This window comes from Carassius gibelio, chromosome A8 (assembly GCF_023724105.1).
Source record: "Carassius gibelio isolate Cgi1373 ecotype wild population from Czech Republic chromosome A8, carGib1.2-hapl.c, whole genome shotgun sequence".
Classification (NCBI taxonomy): Eukaryota; Metazoa; Chordata; class Actinopteri; order Cypriniformes; family Cyprinidae; genus Carassius; species Carassius gibelio.
In genome coordinates this window covers 18,312,094-18,333,369 of record NC_068378.1, presented here as the reverse complement: position 1 = coordinate 18,333,369, position 21,276 = coordinate 18,312,094, and the positions used below count along the sequence as shown (strand labels likewise).

The 21,276-nt window shown below is 39.2% G+C and overlaps 1 protein-coding gene across 3 annotated transcripts; it reads left to right on the top strand.

The window, feature by feature from the left end:
• The first annotated feature begins 573 nt into the window (after positions 1-573).
• On the top strand, positions 574-20,529 carry LOC128018735 (collagen alpha-1(II) chain-like). Of its 3 annotated transcripts, XM_052604462.1 has the most exons (54): positions 574-935; positions 2,939-3,148; positions 4,558-4,574; positions 4,695-4,727; positions 4,822-4,854; positions 5,032-5,085; positions 5,270-5,371; positions 5,479-5,556; positions 6,335-6,379; positions 6,555-6,608; positions 6,780-6,833; positions 6,935-6,988; positions 7,101-7,154; positions 7,239-7,292; positions 7,778-7,822; positions 7,931-7,984; positions 8,095-8,139; positions 8,430-8,483; positions 8,615-8,713; positions 8,817-8,861; positions 8,965-9,063; positions 9,217-9,270; positions 9,383-9,490; positions 9,574-9,627; positions 9,712-9,810; positions 9,949-10,002; positions 10,566-10,664; positions 10,777-10,830; positions 11,209-11,262; positions 11,385-11,438; positions 11,602-11,655; positions 11,747-11,791; positions 11,892-11,990; positions 12,421-12,528; positions 12,641-12,694; positions 12,785-12,838; positions 12,944-12,997; positions 13,143-13,196; positions 13,780-13,887; positions 14,121-14,174; positions 14,317-14,370; positions 14,487-14,648; positions 14,771-14,878; positions 15,165-15,272; positions 15,457-15,510; positions 15,846-15,953; positions 16,308-16,361; positions 16,536-16,643; positions 16,739-16,792; positions 16,900-17,007; positions 17,126-17,414; positions 17,561-17,748; positions 18,148-18,390; positions 19,049-20,529. In XM_052604462.1, exons 1-54 carry the CDS (start codon positions 842-844, stop codon positions 19,193-19,195), a joined length of 4,476 nt encoding a protein of 1,491 aa, XP_052460422.1. In that variant the 5' UTR covers positions 574-841; the 3' UTR covers positions 19,196-20,529. The 3 variants fall into 3 exon arrangements, with proteins under 3 accessions (XP_052460422.1, XP_052460424.1, XP_052460423.1); XM_052604463.1 differs by lacking the exon at positions 2,939-3,148 and having other exon boundaries at positions 656-935; XM_052604464.1 differs by lacking the exons at positions 14,487-14,648; positions 14,771-14,878; positions 15,165-15,272 and having other exon boundaries at positions 655-935.
• Positions 20,530-21,276: the final 747 nt, after the last annotated feature.

Sequence of the window (21,276 nt, the reverse complement as noted above, 5' to 3'; positions counted from 1 at the left end):
TTTTGTTAGTTGGTAAGGTTAATACAAGTTTGGTAAGTTGGAATTGTGACATTGTTGAATCAAAAAGACAATATGCTGTATAATGTTCATATCTTATTCACAGTGATTTGTGGGACGTCCATAATCAAGATGTTCACCATAGCACCAGTTACATGGTTTTTGGAATATAAGTATTATTGAAAATGCAAACTGCAATTATATCTGATTCTTCAGGTTTGATGTTGTTCACACCTTATGTGTGACCACCCTTGGTTCTTATGTATTTTATTATCTATCTGTATTTTGATGCTTCATGACATTATCTTGAGTTTCTAATGGTCATGTGACACCTAGTGGGTCCAAATCTTTGAATTTTGTAGCCTATTCTGCCTATTCTGGTTCTCCAAGTCTCTTTTCTGAGCAAAGGCCATTCTGATGAACTTTCATACAAAAGCACAGAGAGAAAGCCCACCACTTGCCAGGAAAAGGCAATAAGGGGAGGGGTGGATGGGTTTGGATAGAATTGTTCTTGAGATAGAGGAGTCCCCCCCCCCCCCCCCACCCTCATCTTTCCAAATGGGGTGTGGTGAAGTTGGGGGCTGATTTAACTCGTATTTCAGCGCTCCTGGGGGTCGGGGTTGGACTCACTTTTTGGGATATACTAAGATTCATAAATGCACCAGTGGACATTAAACCGCGGAGCTCTGACTGACGCGGTGGGTTCTGTCTGTGTGTGCCTGGCGTCGGATCCTCCCAAATACATCCACCTCCACCTTCACACTCCCCGCGAGCACAGAGCTCCCGCTCCGCCGGTTCTTCGGCGACTTTGACCCCTGAGGACCTGCATGTCTTACCTTTAGACATGTTCAGATTAGTGGATTCACGGACTCTCCTGCTACTTGTAGCAACGCATTGCGTTTTGCTATCTCTTGTAAGATGTCAACAAGAAGATGACCGTAAGTTGGAGTTTTTCACATTGAAATTCAAAGTATTCTACTAAAATATTGTGTGGTGTTGCCACGGTGACATCATGAGAGAAAGGTATGGAATGGATCATTTTGGTTTGCTCGTTTCTCCTTTGGAATGTGGAATGTATTGGCTCGTTTTTATAAATATAAGACCGCATGCTTGTATTTTAAGTCTACGTGTGCAAATATCCAAAGTTTGATTGCAGTCTACACTGCGAACCAGCGACGCGACGCGTCAAAGCGCAAACGCTGCTGAATCGCGCTCCATTGATGTGAACAGTCTGGTTCTCGTTCGTAGTGCAGACAGAATCGACAGATGCTGAGGTTGCGCGACAGGTTAACACGCTCAGACTCTTGTGTGTATTAGATTTCTAAGTTTGCTAAAAGTTATAGAACAAAACTGGTTAAGTATCTACGTATTCATTTTGCATTAACGTTTCTAAACAATGGTTCAGCAGCCACAAAAGTTAGACTTCAAGTCAATCAGTGCGCAAAAATGATGCTCGCCAAGATACATTCTCGTGAGGTTACTATAGCAACAGCTGGATAGGACCTGTATCATTATAGTTACAAAATGTATACTTTCCTCATTACTTATCACTTTTTCAGTTTTCAATTCATCCATTTTTCAGTTTTCATTATGTAGGCTATTTAAAGTGTTTATTTTCTTCATAATGGGATACCTGGAGAAAAGATTGACCGTCTTTAGAGTTTTCATAGGAACTTAAGCCAGTGTGGCAAACCGAGGAACACCAAATGATGCTTCAAGTTTTGTTTAGTTTTTATTACTACAATGTAAAAGGTTATGTTCAACCATTTCATATGCATGCCATTAATACATCCATAGTGTGAGTGTGAGCACTGCTTCACTCAAGATTAGGAGCAAAGGTTCCTACAAGGGTTCAAACGGTGCACCACTAGCACTCATGCAAAGGGTTTGGGAAGCAAAAACGTTCAGGGGATTTTACATCAATTAGTAGGAGATTTGGGGAACTAGGTTTGGTGGGTGGATAGGGAGGGGGTCTGTGGAATGTTGTTTGAAATGGCAAAATATCATACTGGCAACCTCAAAGAGGAACAAGCATATTGGAAGAGTCTCATCTGTGATACTGGGTAAACTCTGAAGGGATAGAAGAATAATGACCAGGGTGATGATCTCATTGTGTTCTCACTGTGCTCATTAAATGTCTCACTACTCAGTAAAAAAAGGAAATGTTAATTACACAGAATTGCTTGCTTAGGCGAGGACTATAATTGCATCCTGTAAAAATTTATTTTCCATATTTACAGTTCAGATTTAAACAGTTATAATTGCTGGATTAATGTGCACCAGGGCTGAAAGTTTGAGTCAAATTGCATTTGCATATGAATATTTGAAAAGCAAACAGATCAAGGGGTTCTGTGTGTGTAAGGGCAGTCCTTTCCGACCCATGAGGGTGTGTTTGCCCTGGTAGTAAGTAAGACCATTAGATCCAGATGGAGCTTTCAAGAGGCGTGTGTTTGCATAGGGCACCAGGCTGTCAATGCAGCCCAGTCTGTTTTTGAGAAAGCCCCATTCATGGCTAGTTAAGTAGATTTGGGGTTCAGTTACAAATACGCAGACTACAGGAGCCCACATTTTACACCAGGGTGTCAGATATACACCCTGCAAATATTACTAGCCAGTGTTGTGGTGAATGTATAATGTAAATTTAACCAGACGCCAGTTACCAGGTGGACAGAAATTAGAATTTTGTTTATGCATACATATATATATATATATATATATATATAGACACACACACACACACACACATAAATACAATTTAGAATATCCTAATTATATAATTATAATTAATTAATATATAATTAAGAATATATACATATACATGTATACATATATAATCTAAAATTATTTCTAAATTTTTTCAGGAAGAAGTTTATATTTTTGTCGCTCACCTGTCTCTTACCCCCATGCACTCCTTTCTGTCGCCCCCTTCTGGTGGCTGCAGAGGAAGACTTTGGGGGCTGCATCCAAGATGGCCAGCAGTATGCAGACCGTGCAGTATGGAAGCCAGAAGCGTGCCGTGTCTGTGTGTGTGATGCAGGGGCAGTGCTATGTGACGAGGTCATCTGTGAGGACCTGAAAGACTGTACCAATCCCATCATTCCACCTGGAGAGTGCTGTCCCATCTGCCCAGCTGACACCGACGAACCTATCGGTCCGCTCTCTGCTCATACACCTCTCTTTGCTTATCATACCTGTCCTGCTAGCTATCTGCTCTGAGTTCTGTAACCATGGCAAAAGTGTCACATACCACTAGACTACACCTAGTTGGTCATGTGTTTGCATTCAGAACTCAAAGCAAACATTTAAAGGGAAGAAAGCAACACTTTTAAGTTTCTCGTTTGCATTATAGTGCAAATTATGGCTAAAATGTGTCCACTTTACATTTTACTTTGATAGTAGGTTTACTCTTGATGCTAGTTTGCTGTGAAATCCATTAATTGTAGACAAGATATTTGGTCACTTCTTCAAAAAAGGAAATTTATGATTGTATATTGGTCATGTTTTGAGCTAACTTGTATTTCATTCCGAGGATGATGATTTGACTTTTTTTTTTTTTTTTGTGTTGCATTTTTGTTTTATGCTTTCACTGAGGGACATAAATAGTTCAAATAGATTGATATTCAGTTTTTAACACAAAAAAGACAATACATTTCTTGAAAGTGGACTCATCTTGGCCTTATACTGCTTTAGTTCAGAAAAAGCTGAAAAACAAGACAATGAGTCTTTGAATGGGAGGTCATGGCACAACCTCATTTAAACAGCCTTATTAACAAAACATTAAGAAGTGTTCTTTCTACTTTTTTTCATTCACTTCATGTTCAGTGAACCAGCTGATACTGTTCATTTTCAAAATGTGTTGCTGCGGCACTGATATACACAAAAGTTTGAAAATGAACAGTATATAAATAATTAGATGAACATATTTAACAAAATATGATTAAATGTTTTCCTTTTAATGTACTCTAGCTCACTGTAATCAGCTTATGACACTGATACAGAATGAGTTTTCACTAAATATTTTATTCTAATTTGCTGAGCAGCATATAGCCTAATATTGCTTCTAATTTAAAGCATAATGCATTATCATGTTTTAAATTTATCATGAGCTTGCACCTTCATATTCTGCTTTTAACAATTTAACCAAAGCGGATTGGGAAGAGAATGATGCTGTTTTGGTACACGGCCTAGTGGGGTGCCGCTGAGTTGGTCTTTTCAGCTATAAAGTTTCTGCAGGGAGTAATTGTTCATTAGTTCTTACAGTAGCACTGAGTTTCTGACCAGCTTAGTGTCTTCATTATGAGTCAGTATTAGCTGATTGCTTCATTCACAGACGTTTTTTTTCTGACCCTTTGGTGACCTTTAGTTTTTTAATGATGAGCCAGCAGTATGGTTATGAACATATGATTCAGATTTTACAAGTAGTCAGTACTGTTATTTTGCAGCAATGGTTGTTTTTGTATGTTTGAATACTTGCTAATTGAATGAATACATGCAGAACTACTTCCTCCTGTGTCTAACTGTCAGTCTTTATCTTCTTCTTCCTGTGACATGATTCAACAGGGTCACTTGGTGCAAAGGTGAGACCTTGACTTTTTTATCTTTATCTAAGAAATGCATAATATTCTTAAGGTGGAATACTGAATACCTATGTAAATTGTATAATAAGTTTTAAATATGTTCTTTTTTACTCTACACAGGGACAGAAAGGAGAACCAGGCGATATTGCAGATGTAAGTCATTTCACCAGTAAACAACTTTGTGTTTTGTTCTGATTTTGCTAAAAACTGGAGTTGTAAAATAATATTTATTTGTTTGTTTCTGCAGGTTGTAGGACCAAGAGGACCTGCTGGCCCAATGGTGAGATGAATCATAAAAACTTTGGTAGTTGGTTTCTGAATAATTTGTCACACATCATTGCACCTCTCCACTAGGGGGCTCTCCAGAACGTTTATTTGAATGTGCTGTTGTTCTTTTCATTTCAGATATCTACAACTGTACTTTTTTTTTTTTTTACATTTCTTATTGTGATTTCAGGGACCCCCAGGAGACCAGGGAACACGTGGCGAGAAAGGACCTAAGGGTGAGAAGGTAAGTAACTTTTTTCTCAGACTTGTTTGGTAAAGTGATGTCAGACCTTATTAGCAGTAGTCCGGTTACATGAAGGGGGCAGTGGACACACTCTGCAGGATGCTGTCATGTGAAAAGGCTTTAGTTAAGCTCTGTTCTTTTCCACTCATATGCTTGTTTTTTTATTTTTACTCCCAACTCTTAGGGTGCTCCCGGACCAAGGGGGAGAGATGGCGAGCCTGGGACACCTGGAAACCCAGGACCCCCTGGACCCCCAGGACCTAATGGTCCCCCTGGACTTGGAGGAGTATGTTTTTCCTCTCCTTTTATCTTCTCTCTAAATTATTGTCTGCCCTTTTGCGGGGTTACTGTAAATTTGTTTTTCTGTGTGTGTGTGTGTGTGTGTGTGCGCAGAACTTTGCTGCTCAGATGGCTGGTGGTTTTGATGAGAAGGCAGGAGGTGCTGCGATGGGTGTGATGCAGGGACCAATGGTGAGAAAAACAGTGTTCACAAACACAAACATATCTGTATGTATATTAAATAACTTTTATGATTTTTTTTTCTGGTTTAAAGGGCAACCAATTTGAAAAAGAAACTCTATATAAATATATAAGTCAGTATTTTATAAGTAATTATTTTGGCCAGTATGGATCTGTCAGAATAATACAAATATTAATAGTTTTTATAGTATATAGTTCTATAATTGTTCTGCCCCCTTGCCTAATGCTCTGGAATTATATTTCATTTCAAGATGGAATAAAAAAATTTGCTCTGTGTGTCAAACTTTTTTTCAGTCATATTGCCAAAGCATTTCATACAAAAAAAGAAGAAGCAAAAACAACATGCACAAATTAATAAAACTTACCTGAAGTTACAATATTTGAGCATTGTGATAAATTTAAGGTGCTGCATTATAATTGTACATAAAGATCTCTATGACTGTAAGTTTAAACAAAGTATTGTACTCTGCAACATAAAGAATAATATCAGGAGAGTTACCTGCTGTTACCTGTTTTTAATGTTTAGTGCCCCCTAATGACATTATCAAATGCCACCTGTTCTCAGAAAGTTACAGTGCTTCACAGATTCAAAGCTTGTCACATACAGGATAAACATATATCCAAAATAAATGTTGTTTCTAAGAATAAATCACACACAAATGAAACATAATTAATCTTAAATGATTAGAAAATACAACATAGTCATGCTGTTTTCATTTATTTGTTTCAAAGTTGCCATGCTGCATTTCAACTTTATCTGTTTCTACAGGGTCCAATGGGTCCCCGTGGTCCTCCGGGCCCCTCTGGAGCACCTGTAAGTAAACACCCATCATTCATATTCATAATCATGTCATATTTCCAGAATAAATACAACATAATGCTGATTACATTCTCAACAGAAGCTCCATTGACGAGACACATATGAGTAATTTGTTAGCACCCACCAACACCAACTCCTAATCCCACACTGTCATTTGTTTCCATTCCAGGGCCCACAAGGTTTCCAAGGCAACCCTGGAGAGGCTGGTGAACCTGGCCCTGCTGTGAGTGTCCCAAATCTTACACACATACAGCATTTTATATACTCACATATTACATGGCCCACACAGATGACGCATTCAGATGCACACAGAGAATGGCATGGCTTTGCAGTCTGCTTTACTAGAGAACACAATACAGTTTAATCAGTTTATAACAATTGGTTTACTTTTTAGGGTGCCCTTGGACCCCGTGGCCCACCGGGGCCCCCTGGAAAACCTGGAAGTGATGTGAGTAGTTTTTGCCTCTGGAATGCTATATACAGCCTTTTCCAGATGTTGAATTCTTGACAGATCCAAACTACAAATGTCTCTGTGCACTCTTTTTCCAGGGTGAGGCTGGCAAACCTGGTAAGGCTGGTGAGCGTGGACCCACAGGGCCTCAGGTAAACCGCATACACTTGTTTGTGTTCTGATAATAGTCATACAGTTTAATATAATCACATTTTTACAAAGATTGAACATAATCACTAAATATGCTTTTTATTTATATGACAGGGAGCCCGTGGATTCCCTGGAACCCCTGGCCTACCTGGCATCAAGGGACACAGAGTGAGTATCATCTGGAACTAAATGTTTTTCTGTATGTTAACTTCCGTATAAATACATGCATTTAACTATTGAATGTGTTTGTAGGGACACCCGGGTCTGGATGGAGCTAAAGGAGAGGCTGGTGCTGCAGGTGCTAAGGTATAGCAACATGAAAACAGTAAGCCAAAACACCCGACTCTGATGGATAAACTACGTAAAATTCATCTTAATACACTGCCTATAATCATATCTGACAAAAATGTTTCACAGGGCATCAGAATTCTAACATACATTTATTACGTTTATGTAATTTTAAGACATTATTGTTTGCAAATCTGCATAGATATTATTTGCATCTGCATATATGATAAAGATGTTATAAAATAGAAGTACTCCTATAAAAACCTTTGAGAAATGGAGATTCACTACCTGTTCATTTACACCCAACTTTAACAGATACACTACACTATGACTACTGTCTATACTCATATTTGACAAAAAGCACATATATAATAACATGCACACAGATTTCACAGGGCATCAGAATTATAATAGACATTTATCATTTATTATGTCTGAGCAAATTGATTGACCTAAAATTATACGACCTTAACGTGTAATCAGTCTCCTCTCTCTTCTTCCAGGGTGAAGCTGGTTCTAATGGTGAGAGCGGTACTCCTGGACCAATGGTCAGTTCCTAGAGTCAGAAATGGCCTGATGATTAATTTAGCTGTAGTTGTCTAACACTGACATGGATCTCACACTCTCCATCCTGGTTTCTTTTTTTCTTATTTCAGGGTCCACGTGGTCTGCCCGGTGAGAGAGGTCGTTCTGGGTCTTCTGGTTCTGCTGTAAGTGGACACTCACTTAACTGGCCTAATTAACAATACCATACATGATCAAAAACTCTGCTGCTGAAAGTGGCTTCAGACGGTAATGATCTACTTATGTCTGTCCACAGGGTGCCCGTGGTAATGATGGTCTGCCTGGTCCTGCTGGTTCTCCTGTAAGTGTATTTCCTCACTTCTTCAAGTGCAGGTTGTCACATGCTAGAAGTCTAAATACACTTAAAATCATGGTTTCCATTCTGTTTTGAAAATTTAACTACATTAATGCTATTGCTACTGATAACTAATATAGATATCAAGGTGGATGATTGCCGATATCATGTAGATATAATATATAATTAAACTTAACGATAGCAAATAATTTCACTCAATATTTACTACAAATATTTCGTAGTTAGCAGGAAATATGCACACCTCTTTGATCATTTGTTGATGTTTCTGTCCTCAGGGCCCTGTTGGTCCTGCTGGTGCTCCAGGTTTCCCAGGATCCCCTGGTTCTAAGGTAAAATATCAGTCATCTATAGCACCTCACTGGGAATTCTTAGCCCATTCTCAAATGTAAGCATTTTTGATTTGCACAGATCCTTGGTAATGAGATATGATGTTCACTCCTGATGATGTTCACTCCTGCAGGGTGAAGCAGGTCCCACTGGAGCTCGTGGACCTGAGGGTGCACAAGGACAACGTGGAGAGGCCGGTACACCTGGATCACCTGGACCCGCCGGTGCATCTGTGAGTAATATTACAGACAATATGACGAGCAAAATATTATTTGATTTTCTTTATCAGTCTAAAAATATGCAGTATTTTTAAATGAAATGTTCACGTTCTGCAGGGTAACCCTGGTACTGATGGTATTCCTGGTGCCAAAGGATCTGCTGTGAGTACATCCATATAATTTATTGTTCTCTTTCACTCATTTCTCTGTATACACTGTCACACTGTTGCAGTGAATCTAATGTGAACATGTTTCTCTTTGGCAGGGTGCTCCTGGCATCGCTGGTGCCCCTGGTTTCCCAGGACCCCGTGGCCCGCCAGGACCTCAGGGATCTACTGGACCTCTTGGGCCAAAAGGACAATCTGTACGTAATCATGTACAGTTAAAATGCTCTCAGTGTTTCCCAGACATCTATTAGTAATTTCCTATGGATGATCGGGAGAGCACAGGTTATTGATTATTCTGCCATTTGAGGTTCGCCATTGTACTAGTAAAAAACACTTTTGTGTTTAAACAGGGAGACCCTGGTATGCCAGGATTTAAAGGCGAGGCTGGACCCAAGGGAGAGCTTGTAAGTAATCAACATTATACTTATCATCAGTCGTCCTTTCTATTGTAGCAGTTACAATCATATGAAATATTCTAGCAAACTAATCAGTTATATTTTTTTCCTAATTACACAGGGTGTTGTAGGACCTCAGGGTGCCCCTGGGCCATCTGGAGAGGAAGGCAAGAGAGGACCAAGAGGAGAGCCTGGTTCTGCCGGACCAAATGGACCTCCTGGAGAAAGAGTGTGTTTCTTATCTTAGATTTACTGATTAACTGAATGATAAAGAACCTCACTAATAAGCTTGTATGTGTTGTTATTTTCTAGGGAGCTCCAGGTAACCGTGGATTCCCTGGTCAGGATGGTCTAGCTGGAGCAAAGGTTGGTGATTTAGACTCAAAGTTGGTTACTCATCTAATCAACCTGCGTGTTTCCTCTGAACTCAAATGTTCTGTACTATGATAGGGAGCTCCTGGTGATCGTGGTGTGCCAGGTTTGACCGGGCCAAAAGGAACAACTGGAGATCCTGGTCGCTCAGGCGAGTCTGGTCTTCCTGGAGCTAGAGTAAGTGACTGTGGTATTTCTGGGATTTACCTGAAAAGAGATTATTCAGGGCAATTTAGATAATCATTATTGCAGACATTACAATCTGAAATCAGCTTTTATGATTTTTGACCATTCATCTGTTTCCTCTTCTATCAGGGTCTCACTGGACGCCCTGGTGATGCTGGACCTCAAGGAAAAGTTGGACCAACTGTGAGTATCTACTGTATATAATTTAAAGCACTTTCATTTTTCTAGTAACAGTAAATAGGTACAGCCTGCAAACAGATTTACACTATTGTTCAAAAGCTTGGGATCAAAACGATTTGTTTGAAAGAAATTAATTTTAATCAATATCAGTAAAGACAATTTAAATTTTAAAATACATATCTGTTTCAAATAAATGCTGGATCCTGAGAAAATATCATGATAAGTAAATGTTTCTTGAGCACCATTACAGCATAAAATGATTTCTGAGGGATCATGTGACATTGAAGACTGAAGTAATATCTCAGCTTTACCATCACAAGAATACATTACATTAATTAGAAATAAGTTCTTTTAAATTTGAACAATAAATCATAATATTAATGTTTTTACTGACTTTTTTCTGAGATTTCTTTCAAAAACAAAAAAATTCTTCCAACCCCAAACCTTTGAATGGTATACATTGACTCAATATCCACTGGGATTGATTTTTTTAGATACTAAATGCTGCAAACTATGCATTCAGGGCAAATTTCAGTTCAGTGCTGAACATATTTTATTCATTATAGGGTGCCCCTGGTGAAGATGGACGCCCTGGTCCTCCAGGGCCTCTGGGAGCTCGTGGTCAGCCTGGAGTGATGGGATTCCCTGGACCGAAGGGAATCAATGTGAGACCATTGGAGTGTTCTGCATTTCAGCTACTAATGTTCATGTTAAGGTCCTTAAAAATGTTTGGGAAGTATATGTGTTGTACCTCACTGGATCATATCTCTCTCACAGGGTGAACCTGGAAAACCTGGTGAGAAAGGACTTGTTGGACGCCCCGGTCTTAGAGTAAGTCATAGTTCAATAGACATGCATGTCCAAATTACTTGGCCTTATATGTATGTCAGAAGATACCAGATCTCCAGACTAACTTCTATGAAATACAGTAACTGATTCAGTAACAATTATTCATAAGCATATAAACCAAACATCACTATTACACCAAATATCAATCTCGTTTACAGCTGATGAAGTCTTATAGATTTACAGACTTACAAGAAGGAACCCAAATCATAACTGGAATATCACACTCACTTGGGTTGGGCCGTTTTGACCTAGGAACTACTCAGAACACCCTAGCAACCACACAGAGTTGTGCCTTGAAATCATTTAGCACCAAGAAAATAAAAAAATGCATTTTTCTCTCTTTATTTTTTCTTCTATTAGGGTTTGCCTGGAAAAGATGGAGAGACTGGAGCTGCTGGTCCACCTGGCCCTGCCGTGAGTCTTACGTCACATTACTCACAATGTCTTATGATCTCCAATCTTCAAGTCAGTTAATAATTGACCATGGTCTGAAACACTTCCTTGGAGACTAAATTGTGTTTTCAATGTGCTTTTAGGGTGTAGCTGGTGAGAGAGGAGAGCAGGGTCAGCCTGGTCCATCTGGCTTCCAGGTACATTCATATTGATATTCAAATATATTATTCAATTCTGAAAGAGAAAAGGTCACTCTTTTTAAATTACGGAAGTCAAACAAGGAGTCATTATTTATATGTAATAATAATCATGGTCTCATGGGATCAGGGTTTATCTAAGAATTACTCTGTTTTTGTACAGGGTCTTCCAGGACCCACTGGAGCCCCTGGAGAGCCTGGTAAACCTGGTGACCAGGTGAGGATCACTTAAGATATTTATTATAATTTTCCATTTGTTAGTGTCTAAGTATTATGCTGAATCTCTCTCCTATTCTTTCTCTTTATAGGGTATTCCTGGAGAGGGTGGTGCTGCTGGTCCCACTGGACCAAGAGTGAGTTTATATCTTTAATTAACAAGACTCCAAATTACTACTGAAAATCAGTAGTAATGTGTCATTACACAAAAATAACTCTTGTCTGTGCTTCTCTTAGGGTGAACGTGGTTTCCCTGGTGAGAGAGGAAGTGCTGGCACTCAGGGTGCCCAGGGACCAAGAGGACTTCCAGGAACTCCCGGAACCGATGGACCTAAGGTGAGACCCACATCACATCTATTGTGAGATTTTGCTCTACTGTTCCATCAAATCTGTCCATTCTTAAATCTTAAGCTCTTTAAATAATCAAATTATTGAATAACCTTTTTCTTACTTTGTTGACAACGCTGAATTTTTCCAGTCTCGAGTCTACACTGTCGCAAGATCCATTAGAAATCATTCTAATATACTCATTTCTTATTATTATCAGTGATGAACAGTTGTGCTGCTTAATATTTTTGTGGCAACTGTGATATACGTTTAAGGTATTTTGATAAATAGAAACCATTTATTGGAAATCGATATTTTGTAACAATATTTAATGCATCCTCACTGAATAAAAGTATTAATTAGCCTACTTTTAAAAAATCTCTGACTGACTGTGCCACCTCTCAGACTCCCCTTTACATCTCTGCTTGATTTCCAATAGGGTGCAATTGGACCAGCTGGCGCTCCAGGAGCTCAGGGCACTTCTGGCCTCCAGGGCATGCCTGGTGAGCGAGGAGTTGTTGGAATCCCTGGAGCTAAAGGTGACAGAGTAAGTGTCTTTAAAAGTGGTACAATCCATCTTCTCAGTGATTAGATCCACCTAATGTCATATTACTTATGTTAACCTATTGAATGACTTACCGGCTGTCTCATTTGACTAGGGTGACACCGGAGAGAAAGGACCTGAAGGTGCTTCTGGCAAAGATGGTTCAAGAGTAAGTACTATAAAGACAACAGATGTAAGGAAATTGCTTGCTTTTTTCTTGCTCGTCATAAGTGATGATGTTTCTGTCATGTTTTGTCAGGGTTTAACTGGTCCAATTGGTCCACCTGGTCCTTCTGGTCCCAATGGCGCTAAGGTGAATGTCTCATCCTTACTGTGGTCTTCTACCAATGGTTGCATGCTAAAACTATTGAGCAGATTGTTTAATTCTCGTTTATTGACACTGTGTCTTTTCTCACAGGGTGAAACTGGTCCCATTGGCTCAATTGGTGCCCCTGGTGCTCGCGGTGCCCCTGTAAGGAACACATTTGTTTTAATGTGATTAGTGTAATTTATTACAACTAGACAGCAAATGGAAGAATGAATGGAGTTGGTAGTTTTGTCAAAGGTTATCTTTAGGTTTCTTCTTATTAATTATCATCCTTTTATCATTCGGTCAGGGTGATCGTGGTGAGATTGGTGCACCTGGACCTGCTGGATTTGCTGGACCTCCTGTAAGTACAAAAACCCTCCATTTTACTGCAGTGCTAATATCATAGACTGTCATTTATCATAAAAGATCTTTTCCCATAACAGTTTTTACTCCAAAATAAAAATGACTTCTAATAAGGCAACATTACTAATAATGGCTTAGCAATTCTGTAGACATAAGATTAAACGTAAAAAAGCAGTAAAAAACAACCACGTATTAATATTTTGAATGTAAAGGTATTCTACAATACAAATATTGGCACTAACACCATCATAGATTATGTATTCATTTTTAGAATGGAATATTCTCATAAGAGAAATATCTCAGGATTTTGGCATTTTAATAAGCATCAATAAAATGATAAGCAAAACATTGTTAATTAATGCCGTCATTTTCACATATATTGTAAACCCAGTGGATGTGCTACATAACTCAGTACTCTATAGTTAGTTATACTTATATGTACAATTTTCTATGGCTACAATGTAAAATAAGGGTTCCAATGATCAATTAGGGAGAGTCTTTTGTATTAAACTGGAAATTAGAGCATGTAGTCATAAGGAAGCTCAATCGGATAACAACCTTTTGTCAATGTCACTCTTTAGGGAGCTGATGGCCAGCCTGGAATTAAGGGAGAGCTTGGTGAAGCAGGACAGAAAGGTGAGGCTGGATCCCTTGGACCCCAAGGACCATCAGGAGCACCCGGCCCAGTGGTTAGTGCTTCTGCCTGAATATATATTGATACTTTGAGGCATTTTGTGAATCAGTTTTACACTGATATGCGGTTAAAAGAGGCAGTTTTTTGGTTACTGACAAATGACATCTTTAAAATCTTTCAGATTTTCTAAATAAATTAAGAGCTTAGCATAATGGATCAACTTTGTGCTGTTTCTACACAGATTAAATGATTATATTTGGCTCATCAGTGCTCACTGCTTGATTTCAGGGCCCAACTGGTGTTACAGGACCTAAGGGAGCACGCGGAGCCCAAGGAGCCCCTGTGAGTTACTTAATAAGTCAGTTAGTCATAAGTAATCATTTATAATTCATTTTGAAGTATTTACCAGTTACTTTGACAGTAAAAATATTTGACTGCATTGAGTTAAATTGTTTCTTAATAATAATATATTTCTCCATTGTAGGGTGCCACTGGTTTCCCAGGTGCTGCAGGAAGAGTCGGATCACCTGGCCCCAATGTAACGCCCCTCAATATCACAGACAGATCTCTGTGGTTTCTCCATAGTTCAATTAAACTGATTGACTGTATTATCCTCCTAATCTATTTTTATTTCTTTCAATTATTCTTTCACAGGGTAATCCTGGTCCTGCTGGCCCCGCAGGTCCTCCTGGTAAAGATGGTCCTAAGGGAGCTCGTGGTGATGCCGGTATCCCAGGCAGTCAAGGAGATCCTGGACTGCGTGGACCACCTGGTAATCATGGAGAGAAGGGAATGGCTGGAGCAGATGGTCCTCCTGTAAGTCTCAGATTCATTCATACAAACTTATTTTAGCAAAGAAAGTACAGGTATATTCTGTAAAGGCTGATTGTTTCTCTACTGCATTCTTAACATTTCTTCTCTCAATATTTCCTGTGTAGGGTGCTGATGGTCCCTCCGGCCCTTCTGGTCTTGCTGGTACGCGTGGTATTGTTGGTTTGCCTGGTCAGCGTGGTGAAAGAGGTTTCCCAGGACTTCCAGGACCCTCTGTAAGTAAAAGATTCACGAACAACATCATTTCTATTTGAAAACCTCTCATCTTCATTCAAACACAGTTTAAATTCAAGTAACATTTTTGAAGAGAATTTTGGGTTATATTTATAAGATCCAGAAAGTGATTCATATTAAGTATTAATATCAAAAATGTATTTTCAAGGTGCCACTTACATCACATTTATCTAAAGATTTATTTCTTTAAATAAATTTTGTATTATTACACAAGAATATCTTTTGCTCCTAATCTGACACTAACTAAAAAATGTATGTGTTCCACAGGGTGAGCCTGGTAAACAGGGATCTTCTGGCTCTGCTGGTGACCGTGGACCTCCTGGCCCTGTTGGACCACCTGGATTGACTGGACCTGCTGGAGAGACTGGACGTGAGGTAAAGAACACATTCATGCATAACATGATAAAATCAGTGGCAAACAAGGCAAAACTACACTGCAGTAATCTGAACTCACACAGAGATACATCTAAAGTGAAGTCAGTGAACACTTTACTCCACATTTTGTATTGTAAGACCATATCAAGACCAGATCTCACTCATCCTTCCTGTCTGTCCTCAGGGTAATCCTGGATCTGACGGTCCACCTGGTAGAGATGGTGCTGCTGGTGTGAAGGTGAAGAAACAAACAAACTCATATAATAATATTCTTTTGTTATCCTCTGATCATGTAAAATCACAAAGCAGTCCAGTTTTACCAGATAATTTTAATTCCATACAAGTAAACAATATATTACTATTTGTCACATACACTGGGGTCCAAACTTCTGATAACTCTCGTGAAATTACTTTATTGTGTAACTGTTTTGGTATTACTTTTAAATTGTAGTATTAACATAATTTTACTGGGAAAAATGACTGACTTTTGGACTAAAATGTTGGTTTAATCAATGCACAGATGAATTTCCGACCAGCTATAATACAGAATGTGTTTTACTTGTGCTTCTCAAGGGTGAGCGTGGTAACACTGGCCCGATCGGTGCTCCTGGAGCTCCTGGTGCACCTGGTGCCCCTGGTTCCGTTGGTCCAGTTGGCAAACAGGGAGACAGAGGAGAGAATGTGAGTACATCAACTTCAGAAATCTAATTTTCAGTTATACTGTATACAGATTATATCTTCTGCTTACAAGAATGCATGACTTCAACGTAATACATATATGAATATTAATTTTGTGATCTGCTCTGACAGAATAATTACAATCAACAATGTTGTTAGTGTTACACCATAAAGACCAAATCTAACATTAACATTTCTCCCCAATAAAATTCACCTGAAGGATAATAAGCAAGACCATCCTTATTAAGATCAAAAGCCCTGAGCTAAAAACTAGCGATGTAGCAATTTTCATTACCTATATTATATAAAGGATTTTTATTCATTATTTATGTACCATCTTCTTTCCTTTTTCTAAAGGGCCCACAAGGACCTGCTGGACCCCCTGGACTCGCTGGAGCTAGAGGCATTGTTGTAAGTACATTTTATGAAGCGTGTGGAACAAAACCTGTTATTTATATTTTTATATATATAGATATATATAGGTTAAAAATATGAATTAAGTCACACCAGGTCATTTTTGTGGCTTTACTGTATATCACTTAGATGCTCACATGTTGATGAAGCTTTTCCATTTCTCCGCATCAGGGACCTCAAGGACCTCGTGGTGATAAGGGTGAGGCAGGAGAAGCTGGAGAAAGAGGTCTGAAGGGACACAGAGGATTCACCGGTCTGCAGGGTCTGCCTGGACCTCCTGTGAGTCTCTTTTACAAGTCTTAGTTTTTATAAACAAGTTGCAGTTGTAAAGTAGAGATAGCAGCTTACATTTCTGTTGTGTCTCCTCAAAAAAGGGTGCTCCTGGAGACCAGGGTGCTGCTGGACCTTCTGGACCTAGTGGCGCTAAAGTGAGTGTGACTCTCAGCAAGTTAAACTGAGACAACAGGACAGACAACTTCATTAAATGCTCAGATGGATTATTAATGGTCTGTTCAACACATATTACTTGCAATAGGGACCTGCAGGACCTGTTGGACCAGCTGGTAAGGACGGTAATAATGGTCAGCCTGGACCCATTGGACCACCTGGACCTCGTGGACGTTCTGGAGAGACTGGCCCAGTTGTGAGTGCATCTTACTCTGAAACATGCACATAAAACCAGAAATATTCACTGACATCAGGTCTATCGACATGAAAAGAAGATCTCGGATTCATTTTGTCTTCCTGTCTGCTCTCATTAGGGTCCACCTGGTAACACTGGACCCCCTGGTCCTCCTGGTCCCCCTGGCCCTGGCATTGACATGTCTGCCTTCGCTGGGTTCCCTCGGTCTGAGAAGGGACCCGATCCTATGCGTTACATGCGTGCTGACGAGGCCTCCAGCTCTCTAAGACAACATGATGTGGAGGTGGACGCCACACTGAAGACAATCAACAGCCAGATTGAGGACATCCGCAGCCCAGATGGCTCCCGCAAGAACCCTGCACGCTCCTGCAGAGACCTGAAACTCTGCCACCCTGAATGGAAGAGCGGTAAGAAGTGAAAAAAAAAAACTGATTCACAGACAATCTAACATTAGAAAATGTAAGAAGGTGTCACATTCACATGCTCAAAACAGTCAAGTGCACTTGTGTGTATGATACTCACTCACTTGAATGTGTTTGGTCCCTATCCACAGGTGACTACTGGGTGGATCCTAACCTTGGTAGCAGTGTTGATGCCATCAAAGTTTTCTGCAACATGGAGACCGGAGAGACCTGTGTGAAGCCCATCACTCCCAAAATCCCACGCAAGAACTGGTGGAGCAGCAAGAGCAAAGCGCAGAAGCACGTGTGGTTTGGAGAGAGCATGAACGGTGGATTCCACGTGAGTATAATCCTTAGATTTTGGAGGAGTATGCTTAAAATTTTTGTAAAGTGACCACAAACCTCAAAACAAATCATTAAAAAGCTGTTTAAAAGTTTGCAGTACAACAAAAGGCACATGTGAAATTGATAATGAACAGCTGTTCTATTGTCAGCTTGAGTGCCTGCAAATTTCGGCAGTTAGTTTGGGGAGCTGTTCACAGTTCTGAATTTCTGTTGGTCCATGGTACTGTAACATTCAATCATAAACCAGCCGAGACAAGGAGCTGTTCTGAAATACTCTCTCCTTCCCCCGTGTCACTTCCTAGTGTTACAATTAATCAGCTCTCTTTTCTTTCAGTGATATTAATGAACGTATTTTAAAAAAGGTATTAAAAGACATTTTCTCTTTCTCAAACAGTTCAGCTATGCTGATAGCAGCCAGACTTCTAGTACTACCAGCGTCCAGCTGAACTTCCTCAGACTGCTGTCTACTGAGGCCACTCAGACCCTCACCTACCACTGCAAGAACAGTGTTGCTTACATGGACCAAGCCACAGGCAACCTGAAGAAGGCCATTCTGCTGCAGGGCTCCAATGATGTGGAGATCAGAGCAGAGGGCAACAGCCGCTTTACATATGGAGTACTTGAGGATGGCTGCAAGGTGAGTCACACAATAAAATAGCATTTTCGAAAATACTGGCTATAGTTATAAAATCAATAAGTTGAAAATGAATTAAAAAATATTTTTTATTAATAGATTAATAAATTTAAATTATATACAATACCATTCAAAAGTTGGGGGTCAGTGTGAGTTTTTAAAATAAATTGATACTTTTATTCAGGAAAATTAAATCAAAAGTGACAGTAAAGGCATTCATAATTTTACAAAACATCTTTTTAAAAATAAATACTGTTCTTTTGAGCTTCCTATTTATCCATAAATCCTAAAAAAAATATGGTTTCCAGAAAAATATTAAACTGATTTCAACTTGTAGATAATGTTTCTTGAGCACCAAAATCACCGTATTATTCTGAGTTTTGAAGGATCATGTGACCCATCATGTGCTGAAAATTCAGCTTTGCCACCACAGGAATAAATTACATTTTAAAATATATATTTATATAGAAAACTGTTATTTTAAATTGTAAAAAATATTTATATTTTACTCTGTTTTTATCAAATAACTGCCTGGCTTCTTTTAAAAACATAAAAATTCTTAATGACACCAATTAAAAAAATATTTATTCATATATATATATATACTTATTTTTATTTTATACATTATATCCACTTACATGGCTTTTTTGCTGTCTTACAGAAGCACACAGGTCAGTGGGCCAAGACTGTGATTGAGTACAAAACTCAGAAGACATCCAGGCTGCCTATCGTGGACATTGCTCCCATGGACATCGGAGGAGCAGATCAGGAGTTTGGCCTAGACGTTGGTGCAGTCTGCTTCTTGTAAAAAAACAAAATATAACACATGTGGATTATGAAATAAGACACGGAAAAATACTAATGATGAGCAATAACTGTGAGGATGCTATACACTCTCCAAAAAACGAAATATGGAAGAAAAGAATCTGAAAATTGACGCAAGTTTTTTTTCTCTAAAAACATAAAAAAGTCGTGCTGTCCACGTTTAGTGTGCAGGAAAACCATCTTTGAATGGGATTGCCCCAAATAGTCTCTCCCTCTGAAATCCAGCCATGTTTCTCACAAGCTCTCAGTGCAGCACCTCCTCCTGACGGGAGCCATGAGGGGGACAGAATGAGCGAGCACAACCAAAAGATTAAGAGATTCAAAGAAAGACAGAAACATGGCTTGATGTCATCACATCCTGCAGGGGGTGGGTGGATGGGTGATGCTGTACAGCGTCATGGCTGGACACCACAGTAGTCCCTCCCACTAAAGAAGAAAGAAGGCCATGTCCGGTCCCACTTCACCCTTCCCTCTGCCTCTTGACTGTGACTCAGAAGAAAACATCACATTATGCAAGATTTTGTGAAATATTAAACCTGAGGAGGGAATGAGTTAATATTTACTGTGTATAGTAACAAAAGTCTTGATTCAGTCTGTACTGAAGCAGCCAGATCTATATATTTTCACAATTATACATGTTTGTGTGTGTAAGCATGTGCCTATACACACCAATATTTTGGGTAAAGTGCAGTTCCATTCCTTTTGTGTGTGTGTGTGTGTGTGTATGTGTCAATGATACTATTATTTTTCCCCCACTTTGCCCAAACTAGGAAGTTTTGGTCCCTTAACAATACAGCAGGAAAAGAAAAAAATTCGGAAGCCATTTTTATTTTTGTTTATTTGCATGATCTTCATTTTTCAAGAAAAGCTACCTCACACAGAAAAAAAAACCTAAGTTAAAATCTGGATGTGAATGAGAGCAGCTTGGGGTTCGAGAAGCATCAGGAAAACCCCCCCGGCATGGCTCGGTCCATCTACAGAAGGTGCTATTAGTATTGATCTATCAGCCAGTATTTCCCACAATTCCCAGACCATCCCACTCCCTAACTAGCCTCATTCAACACACACAGCCTGCTCAGAGGATGCGGAACGATGCGGGATGATCAAAAGACAGAGGGACTCTTTTGGAAATGCCGGAATTTTGCTCCCAAAGGATCGCTGAACAGGATGTGTGGGTGTGAGAGGGTGTGTATATTTTTGTTATAATTAATATTATTATGATCTTGGTCTTTTTTTTTCTCTCTATTTTTGGTTCTGGTTTTGTTACAATTTTAATTAATGTAAATTGAAAATAAAGGAAAAAACAGGAATTATGAAGTCAGATTTTAATTGTGTTTTTAATCATCATGAGCACAACAAATTAAATGTATGGATTTGGCACAGGAGTATGAAACTAGTACTTTGCTTATGCGCGCGTGTGTGTGTGTGTGTGTGTACTATATGTTTCTGGATTTTCTGAAATAGAAGCCTACAAGGTATCAGACAAGGCTTGTATAACATGCTTCCTTAGACTTCTAAAAATAAAACAGAATTAAACTATGATAACAACAGGCATCTGAACCCTTAAGGCTTTTAGAAAATGGGCAATACTGTAAGGTACTGTATACATAATTTAATAATACATACATATGTATGTATGTATGTGAGAATGTAAAATTTAGATTTTATTCCCTTTTAAACAATTTTGCAAGGTACACATACTGTGTGGACTTCTTGTGTGGTCATTCACAGGAGAAAAATCTACCTCTGTATATTGAGGATGTAGTTGTCTCACAATCAGCATGTCAGTCACTAAAACAAATCACATTCTCACTGAAATCATTATCATAATCATTGTGATTCTTATAAATAGCTGTAAAGTCTAAAGAGCATGTTAGAGATCAAAAAGAAGAAACACATATTAGGGAAAGAGTATAAAATGACATTCACACCCCAGATCCACAGCTGGCTCCAAAACAATAAGGGACAGTAGAAGGGGCGTCAAACCTTGAGCAGGAGGCATCATGCCCATTCAAACTGACAAAACACAAAACTATATTTTTACACGTGATAATTAAGGTCCAC